The sequence below is a fragment of the Microcebus murinus genome, chromosome 24 (assembly GCF_040939455.1).
Source record: "Microcebus murinus isolate Inina chromosome 24, M.murinus_Inina_mat1.0, whole genome shotgun sequence".
Lineage (NCBI taxonomy): Eukaryota > Metazoa > Chordata > Mammalia > Primates > Cheirogaleidae > Microcebus > Microcebus murinus.
The window spans coordinates 17,771,445-17,798,938 of record NC_134127.1 but is presented as its reverse complement, the minus strand read 5'-3'; the positions used below and the strand labels follow the sequence as shown (position 1 = coordinate 17,798,938).

Here is a 27,494-nt window from a genome sequence, read left to right as displayed (position 1 = left end):
TCTCTTTACCCTTGCCAGCCCTGCCTTCCTGCCTTTGATGCAGGGAGCGAAAGGTCTGAATGAAACCTGTTGGAGGTTCCAATTAAATCTTTGTGGACAAAGGGCACACAGACGCACGCGCACACACAGCATCCTCAGATAACAGTTTGCAATAAATCAATCAGCAACGTTCACTTTCAGAGAGCAGTTCCTGCTGCCTTGCTCACAGCTACCAGCACCAGCACCAGCACCTCACTGAGTGCTCACACCAAGATGGGCTCTAAGGTAAGATTTGTTTTCCTCCCTCTGGACAAATTTAATCCTTCCTTGTAATTTGTGTCTCTCACCAGAGGATTTTGACTGTAATGTTTACTATCGATTTGTCGGCAAATTCCTGGTTTTGTTTGGATTTGTTTTGAGGTTTTAGTGTGTGGTTGTTGTTTTGTTTTGTTTGTTTATCTTTCTCTCTTGGACTTACTTTATTTACTTCGTTCCATTTTATATCTTTTTGTTTTCCACTGCTTTTCTTTTAGTCTCTTATTTTCATCCTTGTGCATTCTAAATAAATTTGTATTTAGAAATACCTTATTTATACAGAGAAATGGAGGGCCTTAAGTAATTGCATGCATTTTCTGGTTAAAACTTATCTGGAAATTTGGTTCACTTGGGACCTTGATCACTTGGATCTGTAGCATGGGGGATGTTCTTCTTCCAGCTCTGGGCTTAGAACAGGGTAGCTCAATGCTTGGAATGCTTCCAATATTTGAGGGTGACTATTGAACCCCAGTGATAATCCTTTAAAATTATTTACTTCCTCAATTATGAAAGTAGCTCATTATAGAATATTTTGAAATGATAAAAAAAAAAGGAAAAAGAAGATAATTTAAATAATTAAATTATAAATAGCTGGCATCTGGGTATCTTACTAGTCTCTCAATAATGTACACATGTATTTATTTTTACATAATTGAGATCAAGCTGTAGATACAGTTTAATATCATTTTTTTACTTAACATTATATTAGTAGTATTTTCTAAGTCAATAAAATTATTTGAAAACATGATTTTAAGAGCTGCTTAATATTCCACCATTAAAATGTTCCCATTTTTTTCACTAATAAGAATAATTTAGCAATTGATAATTTTGAACATAACTTTTTGTCTGTACCTCTGATCATTTTCTTAGGATAGGTTCCTTGAAGTAGAGTTATCTAATCAAAGGGCCTGATACATTTTGTGGCAGTCATCTATTTTAAAATTTAAATGATTTGTATTGCTGATAATGCAACAGAAGCCACATAAAAGAAAATGAAATTCTTCCCAGAAGCTGTTATTACCTAGTACTGTGACTTAATGCTGACTAATGATTTGAAATCCTAAATAGGAAACTGATCATGAAAGTTAGCATTTTATTTCCACAGAGTTTATTCTAGCTTAAACAATAAAAGTGTGTCTGGTATTACAGAGCAAGGGAAACTAGTGGAGAATAAGTCTACAAGTTAAAAAACTTCAGATTTCATCCCTGTTTGGCACTAATTGTGTGACCCAAAACTGATCTCCTAACCTCCTGAGTCTCAGATTTCTCATCTGTGAGATGAAAGTGTTGGTCTAGGCCAATGCTTCTCAGTGGGCAGTGCAAGTGACGCTTGTGCCACGTGAAATATTTTTGGGTTGCGTATAGAACATAGACGATAATTTTGGGGTGGTGTGTAGACAAAGAACATATTTTTTTTTTCTTTTTGCATGGCCCATAATGTTACTTTTTTTTTCTCTTTTTTTTTTTTTGAGACAGAGTCTAACTTTGTTGCCCAGGCTAGAGTGAGTGCCGTGGCGTCAGCCTAGCTCACAGCAACCTCAAACTCCTGGGCTCAAGCAATCCTGCTGCCTCAGCCTTCCGAGTAGCTGGGACTATAGGCATGTGCCACCATGCCCAGCTAATTTTTTCTCTATATATTAGTTGGCAAATTAATTTCTTTTTTTATTTATAGTAGAGACGGGGTCTCACTCTTGCTCAGACTGGTTTCGAACTCCTGACCTTGAGCAATCCGCCCGCCTCGGCCTCCCAGAGTGCTAGGATTACAGGCGTGAGCCACCGCGCCCGGCCTAAAGTTACTTTTTAACCTTAAAGGAAAAGATGAAGTAAATAATAGCCCAGGTAGTCATCAGCTATGTCTGCTATGACATAAACTATCAGGTGATAGGCAAATGTCTCTTATTTGAAAAACACAGACATACATGATCTGTGGTCTGTTTAATGTTTCAGGTATAATTCCAGATGTAAATAGCCAATAAGCAACACTTACATGAAAGGCATTTTGGAACCCAGGTAGAGTTATAGAGATGTATGAAAAGTGAACAGTGATACAGATATGGAAACATTTCCAAATACCATCCTACTACTTGCAACCTTTTGACTTTTCATTTTCCTAGTGACTTTTGCTCGTCTGGGCAGACTTCCTCCCCTCTTCTGTAAAGGCTGCGGAAGACCTGCAGCTGTAACAGGACCCTCCCCAAGAACCTGCAGGAGACGAGTGCCCCCGCCCCGCCCTCACCATGCTCAGGACTGTTCTAGAAACTCCCCAGAGGTGGCTGAAGGAGGGGAGATCGTCCCGGCAGCTGGTGCTGGTGGTGGTCTTTGTTGCTCTTCTCTTGGACAACATGCTGCTCACTGTGGTGGGTACGTTTGGGGGTCTTTGTGCTGAGGGTGAACTTGAACTTGGGCCCCAGCAGGCAGCACACACCCTGCTGGGTTTCAGCAGTGAATGGACTTGACAATGTTTCTTTTTAATGCTCAAAACCACACAGAGGTTGCCAGGGATTGGAGGGAGCTGCAGGAAATGGAGTCTGAAGCTTGCCAAATGTTGCTAAAAGACTCCAGAGGTTCAAAGAGGGGGAGGTTCAGAGAGCATCCGACCAGAAGAGCTGTGGGCTCCTTCCTCCCCAAACTGTCTTCCCAAGGTGCTGATGACTCCACATGCCCTGGGCAGCGAGCAGCATCTCACCGCGTGGCCTTTCCCGCCTCTGTTCTATGAATATAGCACAGTTTATTTGGATAGCCGAGTCCTTATCAAGACTTGCCTTCCTTGCGGTTCATTCCCTTAGAGTCCTGCTTTTTCCAGTGGCTACTCGTAATTGTTGCATTAAGTTGCGTCAGTGTATAAATAGGTACCAATACGTTGCCCCTCCTGGGTAAAATACATGTGAAGTGTTCAATGACTTGCCCACGATAGGATTCAAGCCTGTCTGTGTCTAACATCTAACAGGTCCCAGAGCTGGGGCTGCCGGTATCGCATTGCCCCATCCCCTCCCGCCCCCATCCTCCGGTCACATCTGTGTGAGAGCAGGAACAAGAAAGCAGACCCCACCTGGTTCCACCTCCACTGGAACATATTCCTATGTCTGCAAAAAATTGTGATAGCAAGTGTTGATTCGGGTATTACACAGAAATTTTAGTGAGTAGACAAATTAGCCAATACGGATTCCACGAATAAAAAGGACTCACTGTATGATGGTCACTGGCATTTAGGTACTTTAGCTAATAGGATAATTTGGGCAGCAGGATCTATCAGCAGGCTTTAAATCATGTCACTTAGACACTTTCGTTGAGCATAAAACCAAGCCTCATCATAGTGCCCCAGAACCAATCTGTCCTTAGCCTTCACCACGTGTCCTTGACTTTCAGTGCCTGTTGTGCCCACCTTCCTGTATGTCACGGAGTTCAAAGAGGTCAACAACTCTCCACACCTCAGCCATGCCCTGAGTTCCCCGCCTGCCCTTGCCTCTCCCACTTTTTCCACTGTCTTCTCCTTCTTCGACAATATCACCCTGGCTGTTGAAGAAAGTGCACCCAATGGCACAGCATGGACAAATGACACTGCTGGCATCAGCCCCCCTCTAGTTACTGAAGCCATCTCGGCACGCAAGAACAACTGCTTGCAAGGCACAGAGTTCTTGGAGAAAGAGAACACCCGCGTTGGGGTTCTGTTTGCTTCAAAGGCTATAATGCAACTTCTGGTCAACCCATGCGTGGGACCTCTCACCAACAGGTATGTCAGCGGGTGCAGTGCCCCACAGGGTGCTCAGGGACTCAGGAACAGGAGGATGAGCTGAGGTACATAAAGGTGGTTTAGAAGGGAAAAGGAGGAATATTCACTTGTCTTGTCCCCAGGGCAGTTGGCTATTTAGGAAGCTGATTACCCCAAAGGATAGCATATTATTGATGCAATGCATGGGCTTTAGATTTTCTTAGTGATGTGTTGAACACTGACTATAAAGAAGAGAGCCAATGAATCGCAGTGTGCTGTTGTTATTATGTCTGTGTTATCTATGGAACATGGCTTGAACAGATGAGGGCTGGAAGGGGACAGTCCTATTGCAATCCTAGAGCACTGGCTTCCCAATGACTGCGTTTAGGGTTATCCTGATGTTTCAAAGGGATATATACTCTACCTGGGCTATCCTTTCTGGAAATGAGAATCTTGGCCCTGGTCTATGAGTAATTTTGCAAGTTTGTTTATTTGCTTGTACTCATTCATGTGTCACATTCCATCTCCACATCTGCATTCAGAGGCAGGTTTTACCATGTGCTCAAATAATTGCAGTTCTGTTCCTGCTTACATTAAAAAAACATAATTAAAGTATATGAATGCCTATTGGAATTGTATCTTTGTTTTTTTTAATTCCCTTTTAGGATTGGATATCACATTCCCATGTTTGCTGGCTTTGTTATCATGTTTCTCTCCACAGTTAGTAAGTAACTTGCTGCCTCTTTCCTTCCCTTTACTAATTGTCTTTGATCTTATCATGTGAATTTAGAGTAGAGAGTTGGGTAGACCAGAGAGTAACTAGATGTCTGACAAAGTGGACTGGAAAGTTGGTTTAAATGCTTTGTAGTTTTCGGTGTGGAAACTAGAACAGTAGTGGCAACTCAGTCTAGTTGGAATTCGTCTATTCTGCTGTAGAAGAACAGATACTTTATTTACTTGAGCTGGGAAATTATGAAGGCTGTTCGAATGTGTATGCTATAGTGTCTCTGTGTGTGTATCTATCGGTAATCCCTTGAGCAAGTTTAATACAACCTCCCAGCTTCAGGAAGAGATCATATTATTTTGATATGCCATGGTAAAGGGCAAGTAACCAAAAAAAAAAAAAAAAAAAATTGGACATCAGCGTCTGGAAAATTCCAAGAAGTCTGTTGCTTTCCAGTTAAAGACATTAAAGGTTAGGGCTTAGGAAAGTAAATTTGCTAAAGAAGCAAGAAGGAGAAAACAAATAGTCCACCCAGCATCTGCTAAATGTTCTTAATAAAATGGAGATGGAATAAAAAACAGTAAGTGAGAAAAACAGGTCTGGAAATGAACCCTGAGAAGTAAAATAAGGAGTAAGGAATGGGGTGTTTGGGGGTTCATGCAGGGGGATGTGGGGACCCACTTTGGCTCTGATAGTTCTGCTGACTCTCTGCTCTTGAACAACACACCTCCTTCTCCCTCATGTTTTTCTTATTGCCTTTCTGTTGGTTACCTGCTTTCTCTATTCTTCTTCTTCTTCTTCAACTTTTCTCCCTTTGGATGTGAAGTTTTGTCTTGAGAACTGCATCTTCATAGTAAAAGTCCAGCTGAATCAAAGAAAATGAGGACATTCAACTTGGCAATGTTGATTGAAATTCTAGAAGCTTGGCCTATGCTAGACAGCAAATTAAAAAATAATAAGATGCCCTATTTTATCAAATGAGATTTAACGTTTTTTCCGTAAAACTATATGGAGCACATGTATTATGCCTCGATGGTGACAGTCATGTATAGAATGAAAAGACATGGTTCCAGAGGTCCAGGAGTGTATAATGGTTGCTTAGGGAGCAAACACCTTGCAAAATAAGACAATGCAGTGTGCTAGTGGGTCCTGAACTCTTTAGCATAAGGTCCTTGCCTAATTCTCAGCCAAGAACTCATGTTTTTAAAAGCTTTTCTTTTCTTTCTTTCTTTCTTTCTTTCTTTCTTTCTTTCTTTCTTTCTTTCTTTCTTTCTTTCTTTCTTTCTATATTTTTGAGACAGGATCTAACTCTGTTGTTTTCTTATCTACCTAACAATATGTATTAAATAATTATTTTTTCCATGAGATAACCAGTGTTCTATACTGAGTTGGCCTAATTGTAGCCAAAAGGAAATACATTTGGTGTTTAGGATATCCTTGTAGCATCATTCAGTGTTTTAAAAATACTTAAAAGAGGTTGCTGACACTCATTACTACCCTAAACTTCCCAGCTAGGAACTGTAATTAATGTAATTAGGACCAAAATGGAGGCCCATGCAAAGGGTGCAAAGTGAAAAGCAAATTGCCTTGGTCTTCTTAAGTAGGGGGACCAGCTACCCTGGTTTGCCTGGGATTGAGGGGTATCTTAGTCCCTTTAGTGTTGCTATCAAGGAATCCCTGAGGCTGGGTAATTTATAGAGAAAATAAGTTTATTTAGCTCATGGTTCTGTACAAGAAGCATGTCACCAACATCTGCTTGGTCTATGGTGAGGGCTTCAGGTTGCTTCCACTCATGGCAGAAGGCAGAGGTGAGCCAGAGGTGCAAAATGGCCTGGTAAGAGAGGAAGCAAGAGAAAGAAGGGGGAGGTGCCAGGCTATGTTTAACAACCAGCTCTTGCAGGAACTATAGAATGAGAACTCACTCACCACCCCTCACCATCACTGCCCCCAGAACATTAATCTATTCATCACCCATGACCCAAACACCTCCCATTAGATCCCACCTCCAACATTGGGGATCTGATTTCAACATGAGATTTGGCGAAGATAAACAACTCATATCTAAATTATAGCAAGGGGCTTTCCAGGATATAAAACTTAGTTTTTGTGGGATTTTTTTTGATATTGAGTTTTAAAACCATGAAATTTCTGGGCAAACCAAGGCAAAGGACATTTAAGAATAGTAGAATGGCCGGGCGCTGTGGCTCACGCCTGTAATCCTAGCTCTTGGGAGGCCGAGGCGGGCGGATTGCTCAAGGTCAGGAGTTCAAAACCAGCCTGAGCAAGAGCGAGACCCCGTCTCTACTATAAATAGAAAGAAATTAATTGGCCAACTGATATATATATATAAAAAATTAGCCGGGCATGGTGGCGCATGCCTGTAGTCCCAGCTACTTGGGAGGCTGAGGCAGAAGAATCACTCAAGCCCAGGAGTTTGAGGTTGCTGTGAGCTAGGCTGACGCCACGGCACTCACTCTAGCCTGGACAACAAAGCGAGACTCTGTCTCAAAAAAAAAAAAAAAAAAAAAAGAATAGTAGAATGAATAGATTGGAAATCAGAAATCCAGGAAAAGAGAGACCAAGAAGATATATGTTTGGGAGACAATGAGTAGTTCAGTGTGATCATGTCATGAAGTAATGGGAGAAGATTATAAACACAACCAGAAGACATCTGTAATGCATGGGTAAGGGGATTAAAATTCTTCTGATTCAGACACTTTGGGGAGGTTCTTCTCGCTTTAATAGACACTGTTCTGAAATTGGAGGTGAGACATGTCTGGGCTTACTACCCTGACCACCAGCACCCTGTAATTTAGTTTTGGATAACATATTCCTATTTGGTTCTCAGTTTCACATATGTTAGTCTCCAATAGACTGAACCTCTTCAAGGGCATGAACTGAATATTCTCTCGACTTCACATCTGCTGCAGAGTCTAGCAGAGCTGTGTGTTCAATATTTCTTAATAAATACTGATTCAATTTGGTTAAAAGATCTTCTAATATAAGGTAAGAGGCAGGATCTGACTAGATCATGAGATATTATTTTCTACCCAATGCCCCTAGTCCCTGAAGCACATGATATTGCCACCATACCCAAGAAGACCCAGTGGTGCCCAGCAGTGGCAAAGACCAAATCTGGGTGTGCATATGGAGGACGTAGGAGTGGGGTCTAAGAAATAGTTCCCAGCCTGGGGAACTGGGTTTCATGGACATTCCTGATTCCAGCGGATGGGATGTTGGGTTCTCGGCAATAAATGGAGAGATCTAGCCTTCCATCCACTGCGTGGTGAGTTGGCATATGCTTCTGTGGTTTCTCAGTCTTCTTGCCAACTAAAAAGCAGTTCTGATTGGGGGATGGAAGATTAGAAAGACAATTCCAAAAACAGGGAGCAGTCATCCTGCATTATTAAGACATGTGCATAATGACTCAGATCTGCAATGTCATGGGCATGTCTTCTGGTGGCTGGGGAAGCTGAGATAATTTGCTAACTGGAGTTTTCTTGCTATTTTCTTTGCCCAGTGTTTGCTTTCTCTGGCACCTACTCCTTGCTGTTCGTTGCCCGAACCCTTCAAGGCATTGGATCTTCATTTTCATCTGTTGCAGGTAACAATTGATATCTTCATTACACACACACACACACACACACACACACACACACACACACACACATCTCTTACTCGCTCAAACCCTATGAGATTTATATGAAGACATTAAGGAAAATAGCATCCTGGTGGATAGAAATAGTGATTCAGAAACAAGGCAAAGGACCCATAAATCCCTAAGCCTGACATAATAACTTCTTCTGATAATATTCAGATGGAGCTAGCTCAGGTCAGAACAAGCCCATGGTAACACCGTGAAGTAGACCAGACTTTCATAATATTTAGTGCTACTTAATGGTCCTTTCTCTGTCCCCTATTAATCTTTCTTAGGAATAGAAATAACGATAATAATAATATTACTTAGGAACAGTAATGTTAACACTACTGCTGTTAATACCCCCATGGTCTGCAAAGTATTGCCAAATACAGTACTTACTGGAATCCCATGAAGTTGGTATTTTATGCCTATTTACACCAGATGAATGGACCTAGGCGTGCAGCTGCCATATAGCACCAGCCCACACCCTCCCCAGGTCCTAGTGCCCTCAAGCTCCTCCTCGGGCACCTCTGCTGAATAGAACAGTCTCTGTGTGGCTGGGTTTTCCTTTTCCTAATCTGCTCCACAGCAGTCCTCTCGTTCAGGGAAGTGCACTAGGGCATGATCAAACGCCATGAAATGCTGTGTAACTGGGTGGTGGCGTTCCGTGTCACCTCTCCAGAGGCCTTTGCACTTCCAACAATGCTCTGAACAGCAGGCTGAGCACTCTGCAGGTTTGGTGAGCACTGCAGGGGCAGTGTTTGTGGAATATTATGGGTTATGTTTTAAAATTCCTGAGACCGAAACCCTAGCGAGGATTCTCTCTGAAGATACAGCAGGGCAGGGACCGAGGACTCCACCGGGGCAGGCAAAGCTCCCACGTTTTGGCTCCATCTGCTTCTCCCCGTGCAGGTCTCGGGATGCTGGCAAGTCTTTACACTGACGACGGTGAGCGGGGGCGGGCCATGGGGACCGCCCTAGGGGGCCTTGCCTTGGGACTATTGGGTAAGTGGCACCAGTGGGCGGTAGGAGTGGTGGCTGGTGGAATGCAGACCCTCTGGAGATGCTCCAGGAGGCCGGTGCTCCCAAGGTCGTGGAAGACTCGTGCTTGCCTTCCTTCCCTGGCCCAATCATATTTTGACCCCTTCAGAAATATTGCTGAGGAAAGATGAAATTTCTTTCTCTCTAAGACGCTGAACAGCCCATAAGGACCTGGGAAAGTTCTGGAAACCCAGCCTTTTGGCAGAAGTGAACCTCCCCACATTAGTGGCCACTGCCTGGCTCTGCTTCCAGGCATGGACAGAGCATGCCCTTTGCCAGATTCTCTGCTAAATTCATTACAGACATAGTCTCCTTTATTCCTCACCACTACCCTGTGAAGGAGGAATAATGCCCCCATTATAGAGAGGAGGATAAGAAAGGATAAACAGCCATCCAAGGTCACCCAGCCAGGAAATGCCAGAGCCAGGATACGGATTGATTTTCTGGGCTCTGAAGCTCTTTTCTGGGCTCCCAAGCTCCAAACCATAAGGTCATACTTTCTCTGGGGCTTATCCCTTGTATGACTTAACTGACAAGCCACATACTTTGCTGAGCACTATTGCAGAAGGGATTTAGGTGAGACAGCTTTCCTGCCCTCTAGGAGTTTACAAGCTCATTGAAAAGAAAACATCGAAATCTTTTCCCTGATCTATGCCCCACCTTCTACCACCACAGGGAGGAGAGGAAATGAAAACTCTTGTTATTTGTTAGTATCCATCAACCCAAATACACAGCCTAAAACTCAGGTGCATCCTGGACTTATTCATCATCAGTCATTCCCAAATGAATAAGCCCCATTATATCTACTCATCACTTCTTGGTTGGAATATGGCACCTGCCTCCCGCCTGGGCTCTGTTGCATCCCTTCCTCCCTCCACCGTGCCACCAGAAGAACCTCCTGAATGCAGAGCTGGTGGTGTTTCTCCCCTGATGTCTCTCCCTAGGCCAGAAGGCCAAGTAGACACCTCGGCTAGATACACAGGACCCTCGGCTCCATGGCCTCAACCTTCCCCATCTGCACTTTTCTCCTCCCAAATACTCATGCTCTAGTAACACCCACTTTTTTCTCTTTCTTCTCCACCTGCACTCTCTTTTCTGACACCTCTGTGTTCTTCATACAGGCTTCTGCCCCACCAGGCACTATGCATTTGGCAAAGCTCTTGCGGTTACCTGGACTTTCTGACACACTCTACTGTGCTTACATCACCCTCTGTGCAACCCTTTGCTGTTGACCTTTTCACCATGTTCTAATCGTTCAGTCCCCCAACACATACGTTTCCTCCAGTAGATAGTGAGCTCCTCGAGGCAGTGACCCTGTCTTCTCTATTTCTGAATCCCTTGAACCTCCGGTGGAATTGAGCCCTAGCAGGCCTTCCATAAATGCCCACGGAGTAAATGTGCACAAGTTTCCTGGGCTGGGATTCACCCTCACCTCTGGAACCTGTGCCTGCTTTGCCTTTGCAGTGGGAGCTCCCTTTGGAAGCGTGATGTATGAGTTTGTTGGGAAGTCTTCTCCCTTCCTTGTGTTGGCCTTCCTGGCACTACTGGATGGCGGTAAGTCACCCGTAGAGCCCCCAGGCAGGTGGCAGCCCAGGCCAGTGCTCTTGTGTCCACCTTGACTAATACTAATAAGTGGTGTGGGCTTGTTTGGATGGGTCAAGGATTGCCCCATCCTAGGAAAGAAGGAAGAAACTCAGGGAGTTGGATTTGTATGTGACGGGCTGGCAACAAGATGGCTGGTATTGGAGCCCCCCGCTAGTCAGTAGAGAGACCGAACCATCTCCCCCTCTCTTTCCTAGCTCTCCAGCTTTGCATCCTGCAGCCTTCCAGAGTCTCTCCGGAGGTAAGTAGACACCAAGCTCCATTGCTAAGAGATATATGGAAAGGCGAAGTGCAGGGAACCAGGCATGCCTATCAAACCATCAGAAGAAAGGTGAAAGGAAGTAGAGTCAGGGAAAGTGGGTACTTGGATTCCCAGTAGGGTCACATTTAGGGTAGTGTGGGACGTAGTGAGCATATTTGGCTTGATGTTGGACAAAGATGGCAGAAGGGCCTTATGAAGAATCAAAGAAGCCTTACACAATATACAGATATGTATATATGTACATTTATGTGCACACACACACACACACACGCATTTGGAACCAGGAGATGATGACTTTGAGACCTGAGTATTCAGAGTTATAACATCATCTCAGAGACAGGAAAGGCTGTGGTGGCCATCCAGACAATGTCTCCCCCAATATAGGACATCCTTCAAGAGCATCCCCACCAGACTGCCATTCTGTCATAGTTAATAAATGTCAGAGTTGGCATTTGTATGACTCCAAGCCAGAAATGGCTCTGGAAAATCCATATCAAACCATGAAGCAAGGAAGATAAGAAAGTGCATAAAATATGGAAAAGTTTGATCTAAAGACCTTGACTTTGCATTCCACAGTCCATCAACAGATTCCAGAAGTAATTATAATAATAGAACTTACAGTTCTTCAGGGCTTTTTAACATACCAAGAACTCTTCTTAGTATACTCTCTGTGCTGCATCTTATAAATGTCATGAAATAAGTAGTATTTTTAGCTTTATTCTACAGATAACGAAATTGAGGGAAAACAGAGATGCATCTGAAAGAATGTGAAACTATAACATAATCAACACTTTTAAAGGGCTAATTCCCCCACTGCAGCTAGGAGCCTCCTGCAGTCTGCTGAGTTGCTGCTGCTCTTTGGGAACCGACTCTAGGAGTAGGATGTCTGGCAAGGGATGTAGCCACCACCCAGCCAGGACTCCTCAGGGCAAGGAGCACCAAATGCCTTCTGCGCAGGCGCCCAGGCCTGGAACATGCTTGCCCCAGAAACCGAAATATGAGCACTCGTTGTGCTCTTCACTTTTGAGTCTCCTTGTTTCTATGCCATCTCAGTAGCAACGTTAGTAAACACACACACACATACACACACACACACACACACACGCAAGTTCACACTCTGAGACCTCTACTTCCAGCCTGACTCCACAAGATTTTTTTTTGCTTTCCCCATTCCTTATTTTTATTTTCCTTCTTTTATAGTGAGAATCCTAGCTCCCCCCCCAAATCAAAACACTTACCTATTTGTGCAAACATACAATACTTTTAATTTATATACTCTTACTACTACAAAAAACAAATCTACCAAGAAGTGTTCAAGATTTTTGCAGTTCTTTTTTCCTTAGACTTAGGGAATATATTCGAAGTACTATGTTTACAAATTACTATATTTGCATTCGTTCTTTTGCCCATCTTTAGTGTGATTGTATAATGCATGATGCATTTAAAATTCAATTGTGTTCATTAGTTTTTCTTTGCATTTAGTTTTAGGGTTTTTTTCTCTGTTCTTGATAATCGTATTAGTCTGTTCAAGCTGCCATAATAATATACTACAGACTGGGTGGCTTAAACAACAGATATTTATTTTCTCACAATTCTGGAGGCTGAAAGTCCAAGATCAAGGGGCTGCTAGGATTGGTTTCTGGTGAGGCCTCTCTTCCTGGCTTGTAGACGGCCACCTTTTCCCTGTGTCCCCACCTGGCCTGTCCTTGCTGTGTGTGCACAAAGAGAGAGATCTGGTGTCCCTTCCTTTTCTCATAAGGACACTAATCCTATTAGATTGGTGCCCCACTCTTATGACCTCATTTAACCTTAATTACCTCCCTAAAGTCCCTGTCTCCAAATACAGTCATATTAGGGGTTAGAAGTTCGATAAATCAATTTGGGGGAGGGAGACACAATATTGTCCATAACACTAATATAATTTTATTTTTTGAATATGCAGAACATGACTATCTAAAGGTCAAAATTATTCAAGAAAATATACTCAGACGGTGTTAATCCCTCCACAATCTTTCTACCTTCCCCCTACCCTGCCCCCACCACTTATAGGTAACCAACTTTATTGTTTTATGGTTTATCTTTCCTATGCTTTTGTTTTTTACCCAAAATAGTTTACGTGTTTTCTTATTTCCCGCTTTTTTCTTACATAAAAGGTAGCATACTATATATTCTGTGTGTTCTCCTTTTATTCTCACTTAACAATATATCCCCAAAATCACTCTTTATTAGATCATAGAGTTCTTCCTTATTGTTTTCCAGCTTTATGGTCCACGCACACACACACACACACACACACACTCACACTCACACACACACAATTGTGTGTATATCATATTTTACTCAATCTCTTATGTTTGGCCATTTAGGTAGTTTTTGGTGCTTTGCAGTTACAAATAGCACTGCAATTAACAAACTTATGTGTATGCCTTTTAATAATGTTGGCAGTAATCTTTAGAATAAATTCCTAGAAGTGGGATTGTTGGGTCAAAGGGTTTATTGGACTTCTTTATATGTCTTTTTTTTTCTGATTCAGTTTGTTTACATTGAATTATATATGGGGCAAGTACATGATCATTTCAGTTTTAGGATCTCTAAATATCTTAATCCACCCCTGTGTGTGTGCAAAGAGGGTTATCAAAACTATTAAATTTGCTAAAAGACACAATACAGTAAACACCATAGAAGACTAGGACAGTGCTCAGGAAGTTTGAAAGAGGGAGACATTCCAGGTACTGAGTCAGGGAACATTCTAGAAAAGAAGGAACCATTTAAGCTTGACCATAAAGAGTGGGCAGGATGTGGAACCGTGGAGAAGAGAAGGCAGGTAGTTAAGGCAAAGGTAGTAATGATGGCCAAGGGACTGCTGGGTGCATGACAGGAGGGTGGGTGACCAAGTTTAGCTGGGATGAGAAAAGGTCCTGAAGGGAGAAGACATTGGAACTGGATGTTTAGGCTGGCATTTTACCCTAGGTGTTCAAGCTGCTTCTGCTACCCCAGTCCAGTGTTGGCTCAAAATGGTCAGAACAAAGAATTCAGAAAGCTTGAAAGGCTTTCTGAGTATGGCCTCTATGCTCAGTTTTGGGATTCAGCATTCTGCCTGTGGCTCTCCTAGGACAGACAGTGCCGGGGAGTCTAGCAGAGAGACTCAAGACCAGGAAGCAGTCCAGATATCTGTGGTCCAATCCTGGCCTTGCTACCGATCCACTCTGACCTGGCTGATGCTCATTTGAAGGCAGGAGTCACTTCTGGCCTATGGTGCCCCCTCTCTGAGGCCACCACAGTGCCTGCCTGGCACACAGGAGGGGCTCTGCCTCCACTCGTTCTGGGACATCAGGCAAGTCCCTGGGCTTTCTCTCCCTGGACTGGGTGTCCTGGTCTGCGGCGATGGAGCTGATGTAGAAATGGTCTTTAAGGCCTTCTCCGCACATTCTCAGATTCTGTGAGAAGAGGAGATATGTATACACTGTACAAATGGAAGTGTTTTTGTTATCTGTGTTCTCAGAGTGTCAAGGGGACTCCGCTCTTCACGCTTCTCAGAGACCCTTACATCCTGGTGGCTGCAGGTGAGCTGGCAGTGGCCTTGCACTGGGACAGGAGAGTCTAGGCTGCAGGAAGCCACAGGGGCTCACAGCACTGTCCCCCCAGGTTCCATCTGCTTTGCCAACATGGGAGTGGCCATCCTGGAGCCCACACTGCCCATCTGGATGATGCAGACCATGTGCTCCCCTGAATGGCAGCTAGGTAAGTGACCTTGCCACCTGCTCAGGCCGGGGCAGGAGGCAGGTGCTTTGGGCCCTTCCTCTTAGGTCCAGGTCATCAATGTCACACAGGGACAATGTGCTTCCTTCTTAGAATGACCTTCCAGGTCCATACCGATGAATCAAGCTTGAGTGGGTAGGCAGTCCCTCAGAGAAGCATTCTGAGGAAGGGTATGGTGGCAAGGGGATGATTGGAGGGTCACATACCTAGCTATATAGTAGAATAATTAAAGAATTCCAGTCTAAAGGCCTAGGTTTTGGTTTCAGCTTCATTGATTGCCTACGCAGACTTGTGCAAATCACTTAGACTTTCTGAGCATCACTTTTCTCATCTCCAAAATGAGCATCATAATTCTACCTAGTTCAAAGGGAAATTGGATGAATAAATAATATAAGATGTGGAAATGCTCTGCACCACATACAGTATTAATGTGCACCACCATTACCATCCTCACTTTCCTCTCTTCAATGCTCCATCCCTGAGATTACCCCTTTGCTGTCTTTTCACCTCTCAAAAGGTGCTTAGGTAGCACTCACTTAAGGAAGGTGCTGGGCTCTGTGTCCCAGGAGAAGCTCTGAGCCCAGGAGAGAGAGCTCCAGTGTCCTATTCTCCGTGCAGAGATTCAGAGAGGAGGCTCCAGCCATTCCCAGGAAGCCTGAGGAAAGGGGGAAGAGAAGGCTACGTGCAAATCGCTCCGTCACTGCAGAGAAGAGAGGCTTATGGAGCCAGAGGGGAAGCCGATAAGAACGTGATATAGCTCAGCATGCAATAAAAAGCACTAAATCTAATTTTTAAGGAACGGTGCTAAGCAAGGCTCCCAGCTGCACTCTTAGCCCCAAATTGAATTTTTCTGGGCTGCAACTGCCTCTGACCATGACAATTAATTGAATTAGTCGGTGTTCGGTGCAGATAACACATCCACTGCCCCAAGGGTCTGGACAGTTGGGCTCTTGGTGCCAGCGAGCAACTGCAGCACAGCCCTAATACACCAACCCAGTTACCAGCCTCAGTTACCAGTTACCAGTTACCACCATGTTTCACAGCTTTCCTCAGTGCTGTCTGGTCTGTAAAATCTGACATCAAAGGCTCTCACATGATTACATCAGGATCATCAGGAGAGCTTGTTAAATGCTAAATGAGGCTGGGCATGGTGGCTCACACCTGTAATCCTAGCATTCTGGGAGACTGAGGTGGGAGAATCACTTGAGGTCAGGAGTTCGAGACCAGCCTTAACAAGAGCAAAACCCCTGTCTCTACTAAAAATAGAAAAATCAGCCAGGCCTGGTGGCATGCACCTGTAGTCTCAGGAGGCTGATGCAGGAGGATTGCTTCAGCCCAGGAGTTGGAGGCTGCAGTCAGCTATGATGACACCACTGTACTCTAGCCAGGGCAACAGAGCAAGACCCTGTCTCAAAAAACAAAATTAAAGAAAATTTAAAAAGCTAAATTAATATCATAATACCATCTAGTGCAAAGAGAAATTGGAAGAATAAATGAAGATCCTGAGTGACCTTGAGTGATTCAGTAAACACAAGCTGTCATTCCCATTAAGTTTCCAGATGATGCTGATATGGTTGGTCAGCAACTCCCCTTTGAAAACCACTGCTCTGCATAAAGAACACCTTGAGGTTTTGGGGAGGAACAAAGGAGTCAATGCTTTTGAGAGTGATGTGTAGTCTGTGACTGAGTGCTTGCTATGTGGCAAGGTACTATCACCAAGGGGAGTCAACACCCCAGGTTTTGGAAATAGATTCCCATAGGTTTGAACCCTGACCTGGCCACTTACTGATTGTGAGCTTGGATAAGTTATTTAACCTCTTTGAACTCTGCTGTGGTCTGAATGTGTCCCCCAAAATATCTGTGTTGGAAACTTAATCCCCAATGCAACAGTATTGAGAGGTAGGATCTTTTAGGAGTGATGAGGTCAGGGGGGCACTGCCCTTATGAAGGGATGAAGACTGTTATTACAGGAGTAGGTTAGTGATGAAATGGGGGAGTTTGGTCCCCTTTTCCTCTCTCTCCATGTGATGCCTTTCTGCCATGCTATACTCCAACAAGAATGCCCTTGCCACATGACCAAGCAGATGCTGGCGCCATGCCCTTGGACTTCCCAGCCTCCAGAATTGTGAGCCGAATAAATCTCTTTTCTTTATGAATTACCTGGTATTATGTTATAGCAGCAGAAAACAGACTAAGACAGATTGCCCTTTTTATTTATAAAAATGAAGATATTTTTTAGGGTCATTTTGACCTATTTATTCTAGATGGATCAGCATAGTGCATGTAGTAAGGATATACTCAGTAAATTTAAAAAAATATTATATTACTATTTTTATAATGATTTTTTAAAGTAATTCTGATAGTCACAAAATGTGTAACCCCTCACCCTTTGAATATATGCTGTGTAAAATATACACGAATCTATAGACATAGTCTGGAACACCTATTTTTGCGCAAAATGCTGCAGGCTGCAGGAAATGGAGGCTGTAGTCAGATCCTAAAGAACAAGCTACATGGATGGAGGAAAATCTCATTCAGGAAATTTCATGCCATTTAAAATGATGTCAAGGAGATGTATCTAGGAGACTACTGGGCTTCCTAAAGGTGCTTGTGCTCACATATTAGATAAACAGTTGAGTAGTTATAACCTCTACATTTTTTAAAGCAATTAAATACAAACAAATGGGTAGAGTTTGGAAGAGATTGCCAGCTGTGCAGATGGTCTAGACAAATACACTAACGTGAGCTTTACCTCCAATCTATAGAAGAGAATATTAAAAGCAAACAAGCTGTCAGCCAGTAACTGGTGAACTGTTGACTTTTGGTATAATTGTAATTGTCATGATGCTTTTTATTAGGCTATATTGTTTCTTCTAGGTACAGAGAAGCATAGAAAGGCTGGTGAGACCCAAAGAAACTCACACTGCTGATTTCAAGCAGTCCCTTGACCAGACCAATCTGTGCCGCCACACTGGGGTTGTGGAGTAGTGGAAACACCTGGATTTGGAGTGAGAAGGCCTGGGTTCAAGTCCTGACCCTGTCACTCACCAGTTATGATGACAATAATTAAGGCCAGTGCCCCTAGGGCTCTTACTCTGTGCCAGGCACTGTGCAAAATGCTTGATCTGCACTATTTCATTTAAACACCATAACCAGCCTATCTGGTAGAAATTATGATTATCCCCATATTTCAGAGATTTCTTAATCTAACTCAATTTCCAATGCCCTTTGCAATCCTGGGTCTGTGAAACTCACTGTCATTGGCAAGCATTCCTGTGCCTTCATCCTCTTCTCTGAACACCTCCTTCACCTTCTTGCCCTGAGCCCCAGATGTTTTCTGTGCACACTGTTTCCCTGAAGCTGGTTGGTAGAAGTCCATGCTCCCCCAGACCTTGCTCTCCTTGCTGCTTCTGAATCATTTCTTCTCTGGTCTCCTTTAAAGATCCCAACTCCTTTGAAGATCATGTTGTTAGATGATACCACCCACCCCTCTTCATTGCAATCATCTGGTGACCCCTTAGCTGCCCCTCATCATTCATTCATTCATTCATGCAAGCTGTCAACATCTGGCTCATGTTCTTTTCACCTCTACTCCTGTCACCATTTTTGGTGACTTCAGTGTCCAGGTGGGTAACATCTTGTCCTCTTCCTTAATCTACTCTCTTGCAATGACCTTTTCCTCCTCTCCACCTTAACCAATCAGCCTTATGTAAACCCTGACCTTGACATCAGCGTTAATTATAATACCCTCTGAAATCTCAATTCCAAGCAAGTTCTTACATGTCCCCTGCTCAGGTGTTCTAATATTCCCATAGCAACAATTTTTGGCCACCCTGAAACCACCAATCCATTGGCCTAAGTTCTTTTTCTATTTCCATCTCTGTTCGTGTCCTCACTTTGTTCTTTACTCAGCTTGGATTCAATGGTCCATCATTAGTGTCACTCCTTTGAAACTCCTCTCTTCCCCTGTGGTTGTCACCTGGCAAAGCCTTACCTCTGATTAAATCTATCAGTTGCCTACTCCTTGTCTGCACCTGATCAGTGGGTGGGGCTGTAGAGAAACACACAGCCAGGCTGTTGCTCTCATCTTAAATTTATGGCCACAAATCTAAAGTGGGTTTCACCCTGCCGAACGATCTTTGTACTAGTGTCTAGTTGTGCTGTCTTTCCCACTTTCCAGAATGACAGTTTCACACTTCTCCACTTAAACCTCCTATACACACCCATTCTTTCATCATTCTCAGCTATTGACTTTGCCTCCTAGTCATTGAGAAAACAGAAGCAATGAGAAGGGAATTCGCACATTTCCATTGCTAAATACACTCACTTCCCTGTACCTGTACCCACACACAATGTCCCAGCTCTGATCAAAGGCCAGACCTCTCTTCTGGATTCCAGCTCCTCTCACCTGCTTCACTGGCTACCCTCATCACCTTTGCTATCTTCTCTTCCTTTGCTAACATTTAAAGGTAGGTGTCCCCAGGGCTTAGACCGTGGATCTCTGTTCTTCTCCACTTGATCTTGCGTAGATGAGCCCGTCCATTCTCATGGCTTTCAGAACCACATGTAAACCAATGAGTCTCAAATTTATCTCTCCTTGGAGCTCCAGACTTATATATCCAACGGCCTGATATCTCTGCATATCTAACAGTTATCGCAAGCCTTTCATATTTCCCCCAAGCTCTTCCTCTTCTACCAGTCTTCCCTATCTCCAGCCACCCAACTGATTAAGACAAAAACCTAGGTTATCCCTGGCTTCTCCCTCCCCCTTCTTACTCCTGTGTGTGCACTGACTCCAACAGCAAATGCCCCAACTTTGCCTCCAAAACCTCCCACTTTATTCACATCTCTCCACGGTGACTTCTAAGCTGAGGCACCATCACTTTTCTCCTGGATTCTGCAAATAGTCTTCTGGCTTCCACTCTTGTCCCATGAACACATTCCTCTAAGGGACTTCAGAAAATATAAATCTGATTATGTCATTCCCCTCCAAAGCTTCCCATGGCCCTGCAAAAGAAATTCCGAATTCTTTCTTAGGGCCTGCATTTTCTCACTCTCTACTTTGTTCATTATGAACGATTTTTTTCTTTAAGGCCTTTTCATTTGCTTTAGGTACTTTTTATGTTCCACTTGAAAGGGCTACTCTTTTGGTCATTGAGGTCTCAGCTTAAGTGCCACCTCCTCAGAGGAGCCTCCCTGACCCCCAAATCCCACATAGCTGTTCTTCCCGATCACTCTGCTGTATCACCACGTTTTTCAAAATCATCTTTCTCATTTCATTTATTTGTTTACTTGTTTGTTGTCTGTCTTGCTCCCCTGGAAGGTACACACCCCAAGAGCTAGGATTTTGTTTGTCTTATTCACCGCTCTATTCCTAGCCCCTAGAATACTTGGCACATGATAAAAGATGGTTAAGATAAATGAATGAATGATGAGGCTCACAGAGGGTAAGTAAATCACCCAAGGTCACAGAGCTAATAAGTGGCCATGCCATGATTGAACCCAGAACTGTGTGGCAGGCACCAAAGCCCACATTTCCAGAACACTTCATTCTGCTGTCACAAAAAGCCACATGGCCAGGGCTTCAATTTATAAAACACTTTACATCCATTATCTAATTCACTCCTCCCTGTAAACTGATATGACTTGAATTGTAGCTTTGCTTTTTCCAGATATGGAAACCAAGGCTCAGAAAGGTTTAGTAATTTCTCCAAGGTCCCTATCAGAGCAGCGGAAGGGCAGGTAAATAACAAGAGAGGAATCAACTCCCCAGGAAGTATGTTTATCTCTCTCTGAAGCTCATGTTCTCATGCTGATAATCAGGGGTGTTTTATACAGGAGAATGGCTCATCAGGGCCATTCACGAGGAAGTCTGAGAGGGGAGCTGGAAGCACATTGAGTGTATTGAGGCTAAACACAGCCCTGGTCCTGTGGCAAGCAGAGGTGCGAGGTCCTGCGACATATGCTCTGTGTTTGCGCAAGGATCCCCAAACCATAAAACAAAGTGGTTAGGGGATCCCAGAAGGTAACCCAGGGACGTCACTGTCTTGGAGGAGACAGTGTGCTTTGGAGTGACTTGGGCATGTGCTAAGGTGAGGGTCTCTGTCTTTCACCAGGTATGGTTTTCCTGCCTGCCAGTGTGTCCTACCTTATCGGCACCAACCTCTTTGGGGTGTTGGCCAACAAGATGGGGCGGTACGTAGCCTGGGGACCTGGGAAGAATGCTAGGAATGCGAGATGGGAGAGCCTTTCGAGGTTGTCCCTGCGCTTGGGATGATGAACAGCTTCTCTGAGGTCAAAAGTTTAGGGCAAGTACACGCCGATAAAAACTGCCCACTGGGAGGATGGGTGGTCGGTGGGTGGGTGGAGAGGTCAGTATAGAGGATGGTCCTGAGCTCTGTGCTGGTTGCTCTAGAAGAGGCAGCTGATTTCTCTTCTATGAGAAGGAAGAATATGTCCCATTGCACCTGTGCCACCCTTACTGTGGCCATAGGGGTGGAGCCAGGGAGGAGGTGAGGGCAATGAATGGACAGGGAGAGAGCTCCCCTGGGCACAAATCCATCACGGAGAAATGCAGTCATCTTCTCAGGTCCTAAGGTCACTGGAATTAGAGCTGGCAGGACTGGCCAGCGTGGTGGTGACAGGGTTTGGGGTGGAAGGGGCATTCCCCTTAGCGCTGCTTGACGATGGCTCTTTCCTTCCAGGTGGCTGTGCGCCCTGGTTGGGATGGTGGTGGTAGGAACCAGCCTGCTCTGTGTAAGTATAAAAGGCCTAGTTGAGACAGAGGCTCAGACATGTAAAGACCACTTTCCTTTAAAGTGAGTGGAGGATTGACTTGGCAAGGACCGTTGGCAAGACTGTGTTCGAGTAGGTAGGAATTGAGCAGCGGGGCAGATGCCACGAGTTGAAGGGCGTCCCACTGAGGGTGGGGTGGGGTCGGGAGAGTGAGAGGGCGGAGGGCCAGCCAGGGCCAGAGGTCTGAGGCTCTCTGTGTGGGCATTTGAAGTGACACGTGTTGGTATCTATTTCTGGGGCCGGCAGAGTAAATGAAGCATTTTATGACTTCACTTACTCATCTCACCCTGATGGACCCCGCAAGCCCCCAGGGAGCCTCAGCCACCATCTGTGTCTCAGTCTCTGGCCCCAGAATCTTTGCTTGAAGAAGAAAGAAAGACGGCTTTTCTGTTTTCAAGAGTCCCCACTCAAGTCCTGTAAGCCTCCATTTCCTTCTCCCCAGTGGGACTGAGGAGCACAAAGCATCGTAGGCTTGGGGCACAGGGGAGGAGCGCAGCAAGGCTCCAGGTACTGTGCTCAGGGCCGGCTGGAGGTCACCAGTGGGAGCTCGAGCTCTGGCTTCCACCCTGGCTTTGCTGCTTGCTGTGTGTGTGACTTTGAGCTGGGGACCTCACCTCTCTGTGCTCAGCATCCTCATCTGGGTAGAGAGGATTGCGAAGGTGTCCCCAGGGTTGTCCAGGTGATCTCCATAAACCGCAGCTCAGAGTCTGGCCTGGGTGAGCCCCCAGCACATCTCATCCAGTAACTATGGATCAAATACAAACACTTGTCGAGGCATCAGCACTACAATTGTGTAAACACATAAGGACTGAATATCCTGGGCCAGCAGGTTTGGGTAACAGGTGCCCAGGGAGGGAGGTAAGGAACCTGCTAAAGAGGGAAGGAAATGTTTTCATTGAAGGGTTGGAAGGACAGTGGGAAGGAGCCTCACAATGTGTCACTCAACCATGTCACCTGCCCCATCTAGCTTATGGCTAATTGGTTGTTGGGCTCTCTGCTCTGTCTTGCTCCAATGGCTATGGAGTTAGGGGTTTAGACAAAACCTTTGGATGATGTCAGTAATGGAAAAGAGGCAACTTCATTCAGTGAAGAACGAGGACAGAGTGTGTGTTTGGATGGAGAGGGGTAGAGAAAGGGAGGAAGCACCCATGTGCCAGAAAAGGACCCTTATCATGGTATAATGGAGTCAAATCTGAGGTTCAAACTTGACCTTGGCACTCTGCAGCTCTGTGACTTTGAGCAGGGCATTTAACGCAAACAGCACCACCAGTCTAGTTTTCAAATCTTTACAATGGAGGGAAAGATTCTTCTTCATAAGAAGGTGTGAAAATGCAAAGAAATGATGCGCGTAGCCCTTAGCACATGCTTAATGTGAGTGCCTGTCATGTGACAACCTCTTGAGCCCTGCCCCCACCTGTCCCAGCTGGAGTCCCGACAAACTGTTCTTCCTCCCCCTTGCAGGTTCCCCTGGCTCACAATATTTTCGGTCTCATTGGCCCCAATGCTGGGCTTGGCTTCGCCATCGGTAAGAAAAGCCCTCAAACAAAATAAGAAGCCCCTAGACCAGGCGTCCTCAAACTATGGCCTTCGGGCCACATGCGGCCGACCACAGAGGACATTTATCCGACCTGCCGGGTGTTTTTGCCGCAGCTGCCTGTCCTGCTTAGCAGCCGACTCTTCCTGGGCCCACAGTGCGCATGTGTGGAATGTGCACCGCACTCTCCAACGGCCCTCCAGCGGTCTGAGGGACAGTGAACTGGCCCCCTGTTACAAAAGTTTGAGGACCCCTGCTAGACATTGGGTGCAATGCCTTTCCTCCCCCTTTCTCATCGGAGGAGGCAGGTGGGGAGGCAGAAGGAGCAGGAGGGCCGCTGGCAGGGTGTGGAGAGAGGGACTCATTATTCCCACCTGGAACAGGTGTTGGTGCCGAGGGGGAGGACGGCAGGCAGAGCGAGGGGACCCTGGGGGAGGGCCATGCCACCGACTGTGGGTGGGGCTGACAGTGTCCCGTTTGCGCTGGCCACAGGCATGGTGGATTCCGCTATGATGCCCACCATGGGACACCTGGTGGACCTGCGCCACGCCTCCGTGTACGGGAGCATCTACGCCATCGCAGACGTGGCCCTTTGCATGGGCTTCGCTATAGGTACGTTGGTGGAGGCCCCACCCGCCTCGCCTGCTGTTTCCCAGCCGGAAGTGGAGCAGGACCATCTTCAGGTGACCCCGCGGCGCCCTCTGGGTCACCCGCCGCCCTTGGCATAGTGCCGGACATGTGACCCGGCTCCGTAAACACACGTGGCCTTGATGTATTCCTCACAGGCCCGTCCACCGGGGGTGCCATTGTGCAGGCCGTCGGTTTCCCCTGGCTCATGGTCATCATCGGGGTCGTCAACATCGTCTATGCCCCTCTCTGCTGCTACCTGCGGAGCCCCCCAGCCAAGGAGGAGAAGCTTGTAAGGAAATCTGACTGCTAAAAAAAATCCACTTCTGTTTCTCCCTGTTGTCTCTCGCATTCCCTTTCATCCTGAGCTCGTATTTCCTCTATCAATAGTTTCTCTGCTTTGTCCAGTTTTCTGATCCCCTTTTCATCTTTACCCTTCCTGTGTGCCCCTCCTAAATTTCCCTTCTCTCAGTAACCACTTCCTCTCTTTCCTGGGCCGTTAGGAAGAATCTTAGGGAAAGAAGGCAAATGGGGAACCCACAACAAATTGGCATCCAAGGCATCCTCTAGTTGCTGTGGTTACTGGCAAGGTGTGAATTGCCAAGTTGTCTCCCCCCCAAAATGGGCAGAATCCCATTGTGCACATTCATCCGTTCACTCATTCATTCATTCATTCGTTCAAGTGTGCCATTATCTTTTCCAGGGCATCTCTACAAAAACCTGGCCAGGTGCGGTGGCTCACGCCTATAATCCTAGCACTCTGGGAGGCCGAGGCGGGAGGATTGAGGTCAGGAGTTTGAAACCAGCCTGAGCAAGAGTGAGACCCTGTCTCTACTATAAATAGAAAGAAATTAACTGGCCAACTAATATATATAGAAAAAATTAGCCGGGCATGGTGGCGCATGCCTGTAGTCCCAGCTACTCGGGAGGCTGAGGCAGGAGGATTGCTTGAGCCCAGGAGTTTGAGGTTGCTGTGAGCTAGGCAGACACCACGGCACTCACTCTAGTTTGGGCAACAAAGCGAGACTGTCTCAAAAAAAAAAAAAAAAAAAGACAAAATAAAGTACAAAAACCCCAGGGAAGAGAGCCACATGTGATTTCCTTTAATAAGATACTTTCCTCTTATTGCAGCACGAGGCCACCCTGAGGGGCGTGGCTGGGTTAAGGAGTAGATGTAGAGGCTGCTCGAAAACACAAAAGAAGGTCTAATGGGCAGTGGTGCCAGTTCCGGCCGGCGTCCTGCCTGCTGGATCTGGCCCTGCCACTGTTAGGACTCAATTAAAAGCATATCAGGTGTTTGTTCTGCCGAGGGTGGATATACACAGGTGCCTTGGGAGGCCTGTGTGTGTAGGTGAAGCGGAAAGAGGGTCCTGTGTGTGTTTATGGTGTGGTTCCTCGGCAAGGCTAGACTTGGATGAGCTGACGGGAACAGAATGGATGTGCAATGAAGATGTGCAGTGATTTCTCTCCTCGCCTCTCACCGCTGCAGGCTATTCTGAGCCAGGACTGCCCCATGGAGACCCGGATGTATGCAACCCAGAAGCCCACGAAGGAGTTTCCCCTGGGGGAAGACAGTGACGAGGAGCCCGGCAACGAGTAGTAGCAGCAGAGATGGTCCCCGAGCCCCGCCACATATGAACTTGTGAGGCTCAGACTTCAGCTGCCACCTGCTTCCCTGGAACCAGATCACCATGGGCTGCTCAGTGGGGTCCCCTCCCTCCCCTGGGCGTCTCCTTTCCCCCCCGCTTCCCGCCTGTGTGACCCATAGCTCCCCCTCTATGCCTTGGGCCCCAGGTGGCCCATGTTTTGTGGGAGAACAGAGGGATGCTTCCTCCCAGGCTGCTGCAAGGTTCATTAAACTTGAGCTGTGACGAGTTCTGCAAGGGGTGACTCATTCCGTGGAGGCGGCAGCGAGCAGGGTGCCCCTGAAACCAGTGGGGTGACTGACAAGTCTTGTTTCATCTGTTGTCTGACTTTCTTTGGCAGATTCCCAACAGATCATTTTGTCCTCTTTCCCCAACTTGTTCCCCATTGGGTTTTCCCAGCGGAATTGAGAAAGCATGTTCTACGCTGTACTGCTGTCTAATGCCAGCTTGGGGGGATTTTTGATTGGTTTTTTTTTTTATAAGCTGAGTGGTTTTTCTGTAGTGAAACCTACAGCTGCTGAAATGACTTGAGCCTTGGTGAATTGGGTCTTCTGTCTTCTTCATTATCAAATGGGAAGGGGAAGAGCCTTTTTCTCTTATGCTCATGATCTCCTCTGTGTGTTCCTACCTTTCCTCAACTTCTTAGATGCTTAGAAATAAAAGTAGGAGAAGGACAGAAGAAACAATCTATTAGACCCAAGATTTCATGGGAAGAAGTGAAAAGAAACTGCCTTGAAATCCTTCCTGAATGTGGATTTCCTGACTTGAGCAGTAGAATGAGGCATTGTTCACACTTGCTAATGAATAATTACTGCCTGATTCAACCATGGTAAAACCAGATGCTGTTTTATAACAAAACAGAATGTGTGGGCAAATATAGTAGGTGCTATAAATATTATGACATTTTGCTACCTTATTGAAACAGTTGTTGGATGATGGGGTTTCAAAGAGATGGGAGACATAGCACCCACCCTAAGTATATTCCCATCTATTTGGACGAACAGGATATACAGTATACAAATGATCAATACTGCAAGTTAGTATACACTGTGTTCGGGTGCAAGGAGGTGGGGTGCTCGTGTAGGTGGGAGATAATGGCAGAGATGGAGGTGGAGGCAGGATGGAGACACCCACAGAAGCAGGCTTTTGGGGTGCCTGGATACCAGATGGGGGTGTTCAGACTTTATCTGGAATGGTACCTGGCTCTGAGTACTGCCCTCTTCTGTAGGCGTTTAGTGGGTTCAGCACATGCCCTGAGTCACCGGAGCACATTCAAGCTGAACCTCTTGTTGAAGCTCTGTCACTCAGACAATAGGCACCTGATTTATGGATATGCTTTTAGGGAGTTGGCATTAACTAGACTTACCTGATTTGCAAAACCAGATGTCCTTATATCATTTAGTCAGGGTAGTGTTTGTCTCGGATTTTGAAGGAGCCCAAAGGTGAAATGAGACAATTATTTGTCAAAATATATAAGCTGTAACTACACACGCAGATGGAGTGTGGTCCTTGCAGAGGTGGGAGTGGGGCGGGGCAGGCGAGGAGGCCTGGCAGTGACAGACGCTCACTCTCTCATGCACTTGGGGCAGGATGTGTAATAAAGGCTGGCCTTGTTACAGAAATTAACACATTAAAAATAGGAAGAATGTATTTTTTTAAGAGAAACCCATCCCTGATTGCCTGTTAACATTGAGCAGTATAGGAAGACATGGATAAGGGGAAACCAATGGATATAATTTGTTAAGACTTTCAAAATACTCTTGATAAGGGTCAACACCAAACACTACAAAGCAAGGCAGGACATCTGTTTTATCATAGATCAGAGATAGGTTAAGGATCATACTATGTAGTATGGAGGAGT

At 45.5% G+C, this 27,494-nt stretch overlaps 1 protein-coding gene across 3 annotated transcripts; it reads left to right on the top strand.

Annotated features, from left to right (window-relative positions):
• Positions 1 to 216: 216 nt before the first annotated feature.
• Positions 217 to 26,115, top strand: SLC18A1 (solute carrier family 18 member A1). Of its 3 annotated transcripts, XM_012785083.3 has the most exons (16): positions 217 to 264; positions 2,409 to 2,655; positions 3,661 to 4,024; positions 4,669 to 4,727; positions 8,248 to 8,331; positions 9,280 to 9,372; positions 10,873 to 10,962; positions 11,208 to 11,251; positions 14,775 to 14,835; positions 14,918 to 15,013; positions 21,148 to 21,226; positions 21,736 to 21,787; positions 23,288 to 23,351; positions 23,853 to 23,972; positions 24,146 to 24,279; positions 25,477 to 26,114. In XM_012785083.3, the coding sequence occupies exons 2-16, from the start codon at positions 2,532 to 2,534 to the stop codon at positions 25,585 to 25,587; spliced, it is 1,575 nt and encodes a 524-aa protein (XP_012640537.2). In that variant the 5' UTR covers positions 217 to 264; positions 2,409 to 2,531; the 3' UTR covers positions 25,588 to 26,114. The 3 variants fall into 3 exon arrangements, with proteins under 3 accessions (XP_012640537.2, XP_075853301.1, XP_075853300.1); XM_075997185.1 differs by lacking the exon at positions 217 to 264 and having other exon boundaries at positions 2,151 to 2,655; XM_075997186.1 differs by lacking the exons at positions 217 to 264; positions 24,146 to 24,279 and having other exon boundaries at positions 2,147 to 2,655; positions 25,477 to 26,115.
• Positions 26,116 to 27,494: the final 1,379 nt, after the last annotated feature.

What these genes read in the sequence shown, in the direction of transcription:
- SLC18A1 (XM_012785083.3), top strand. Translation starts at nt 2,532, where the DNA reads ATGCTCAGGACTGTTCTAGAAACTCCCCAGAGGTGGCTGAAGGAGGGG. An exon ending in CCTTGCCTTGGGACTATTGG is followed by an intron (nt 9,373 to 10,872) that starts GTAAGTGGCACC and finishes TTGCCTTTGCAG; the next exon opens with TGGGAGCTCCCTTTGGAAGC. An exon ending in CTTCCAGAGTCTCTCCGGAG is followed by an intron (nt 11,252 to 14,774) that starts GTAAGTAGACAC and finishes CTGTGTTCTCAG; the next exon opens with AGTGTCAAGGGGACTCCGCT.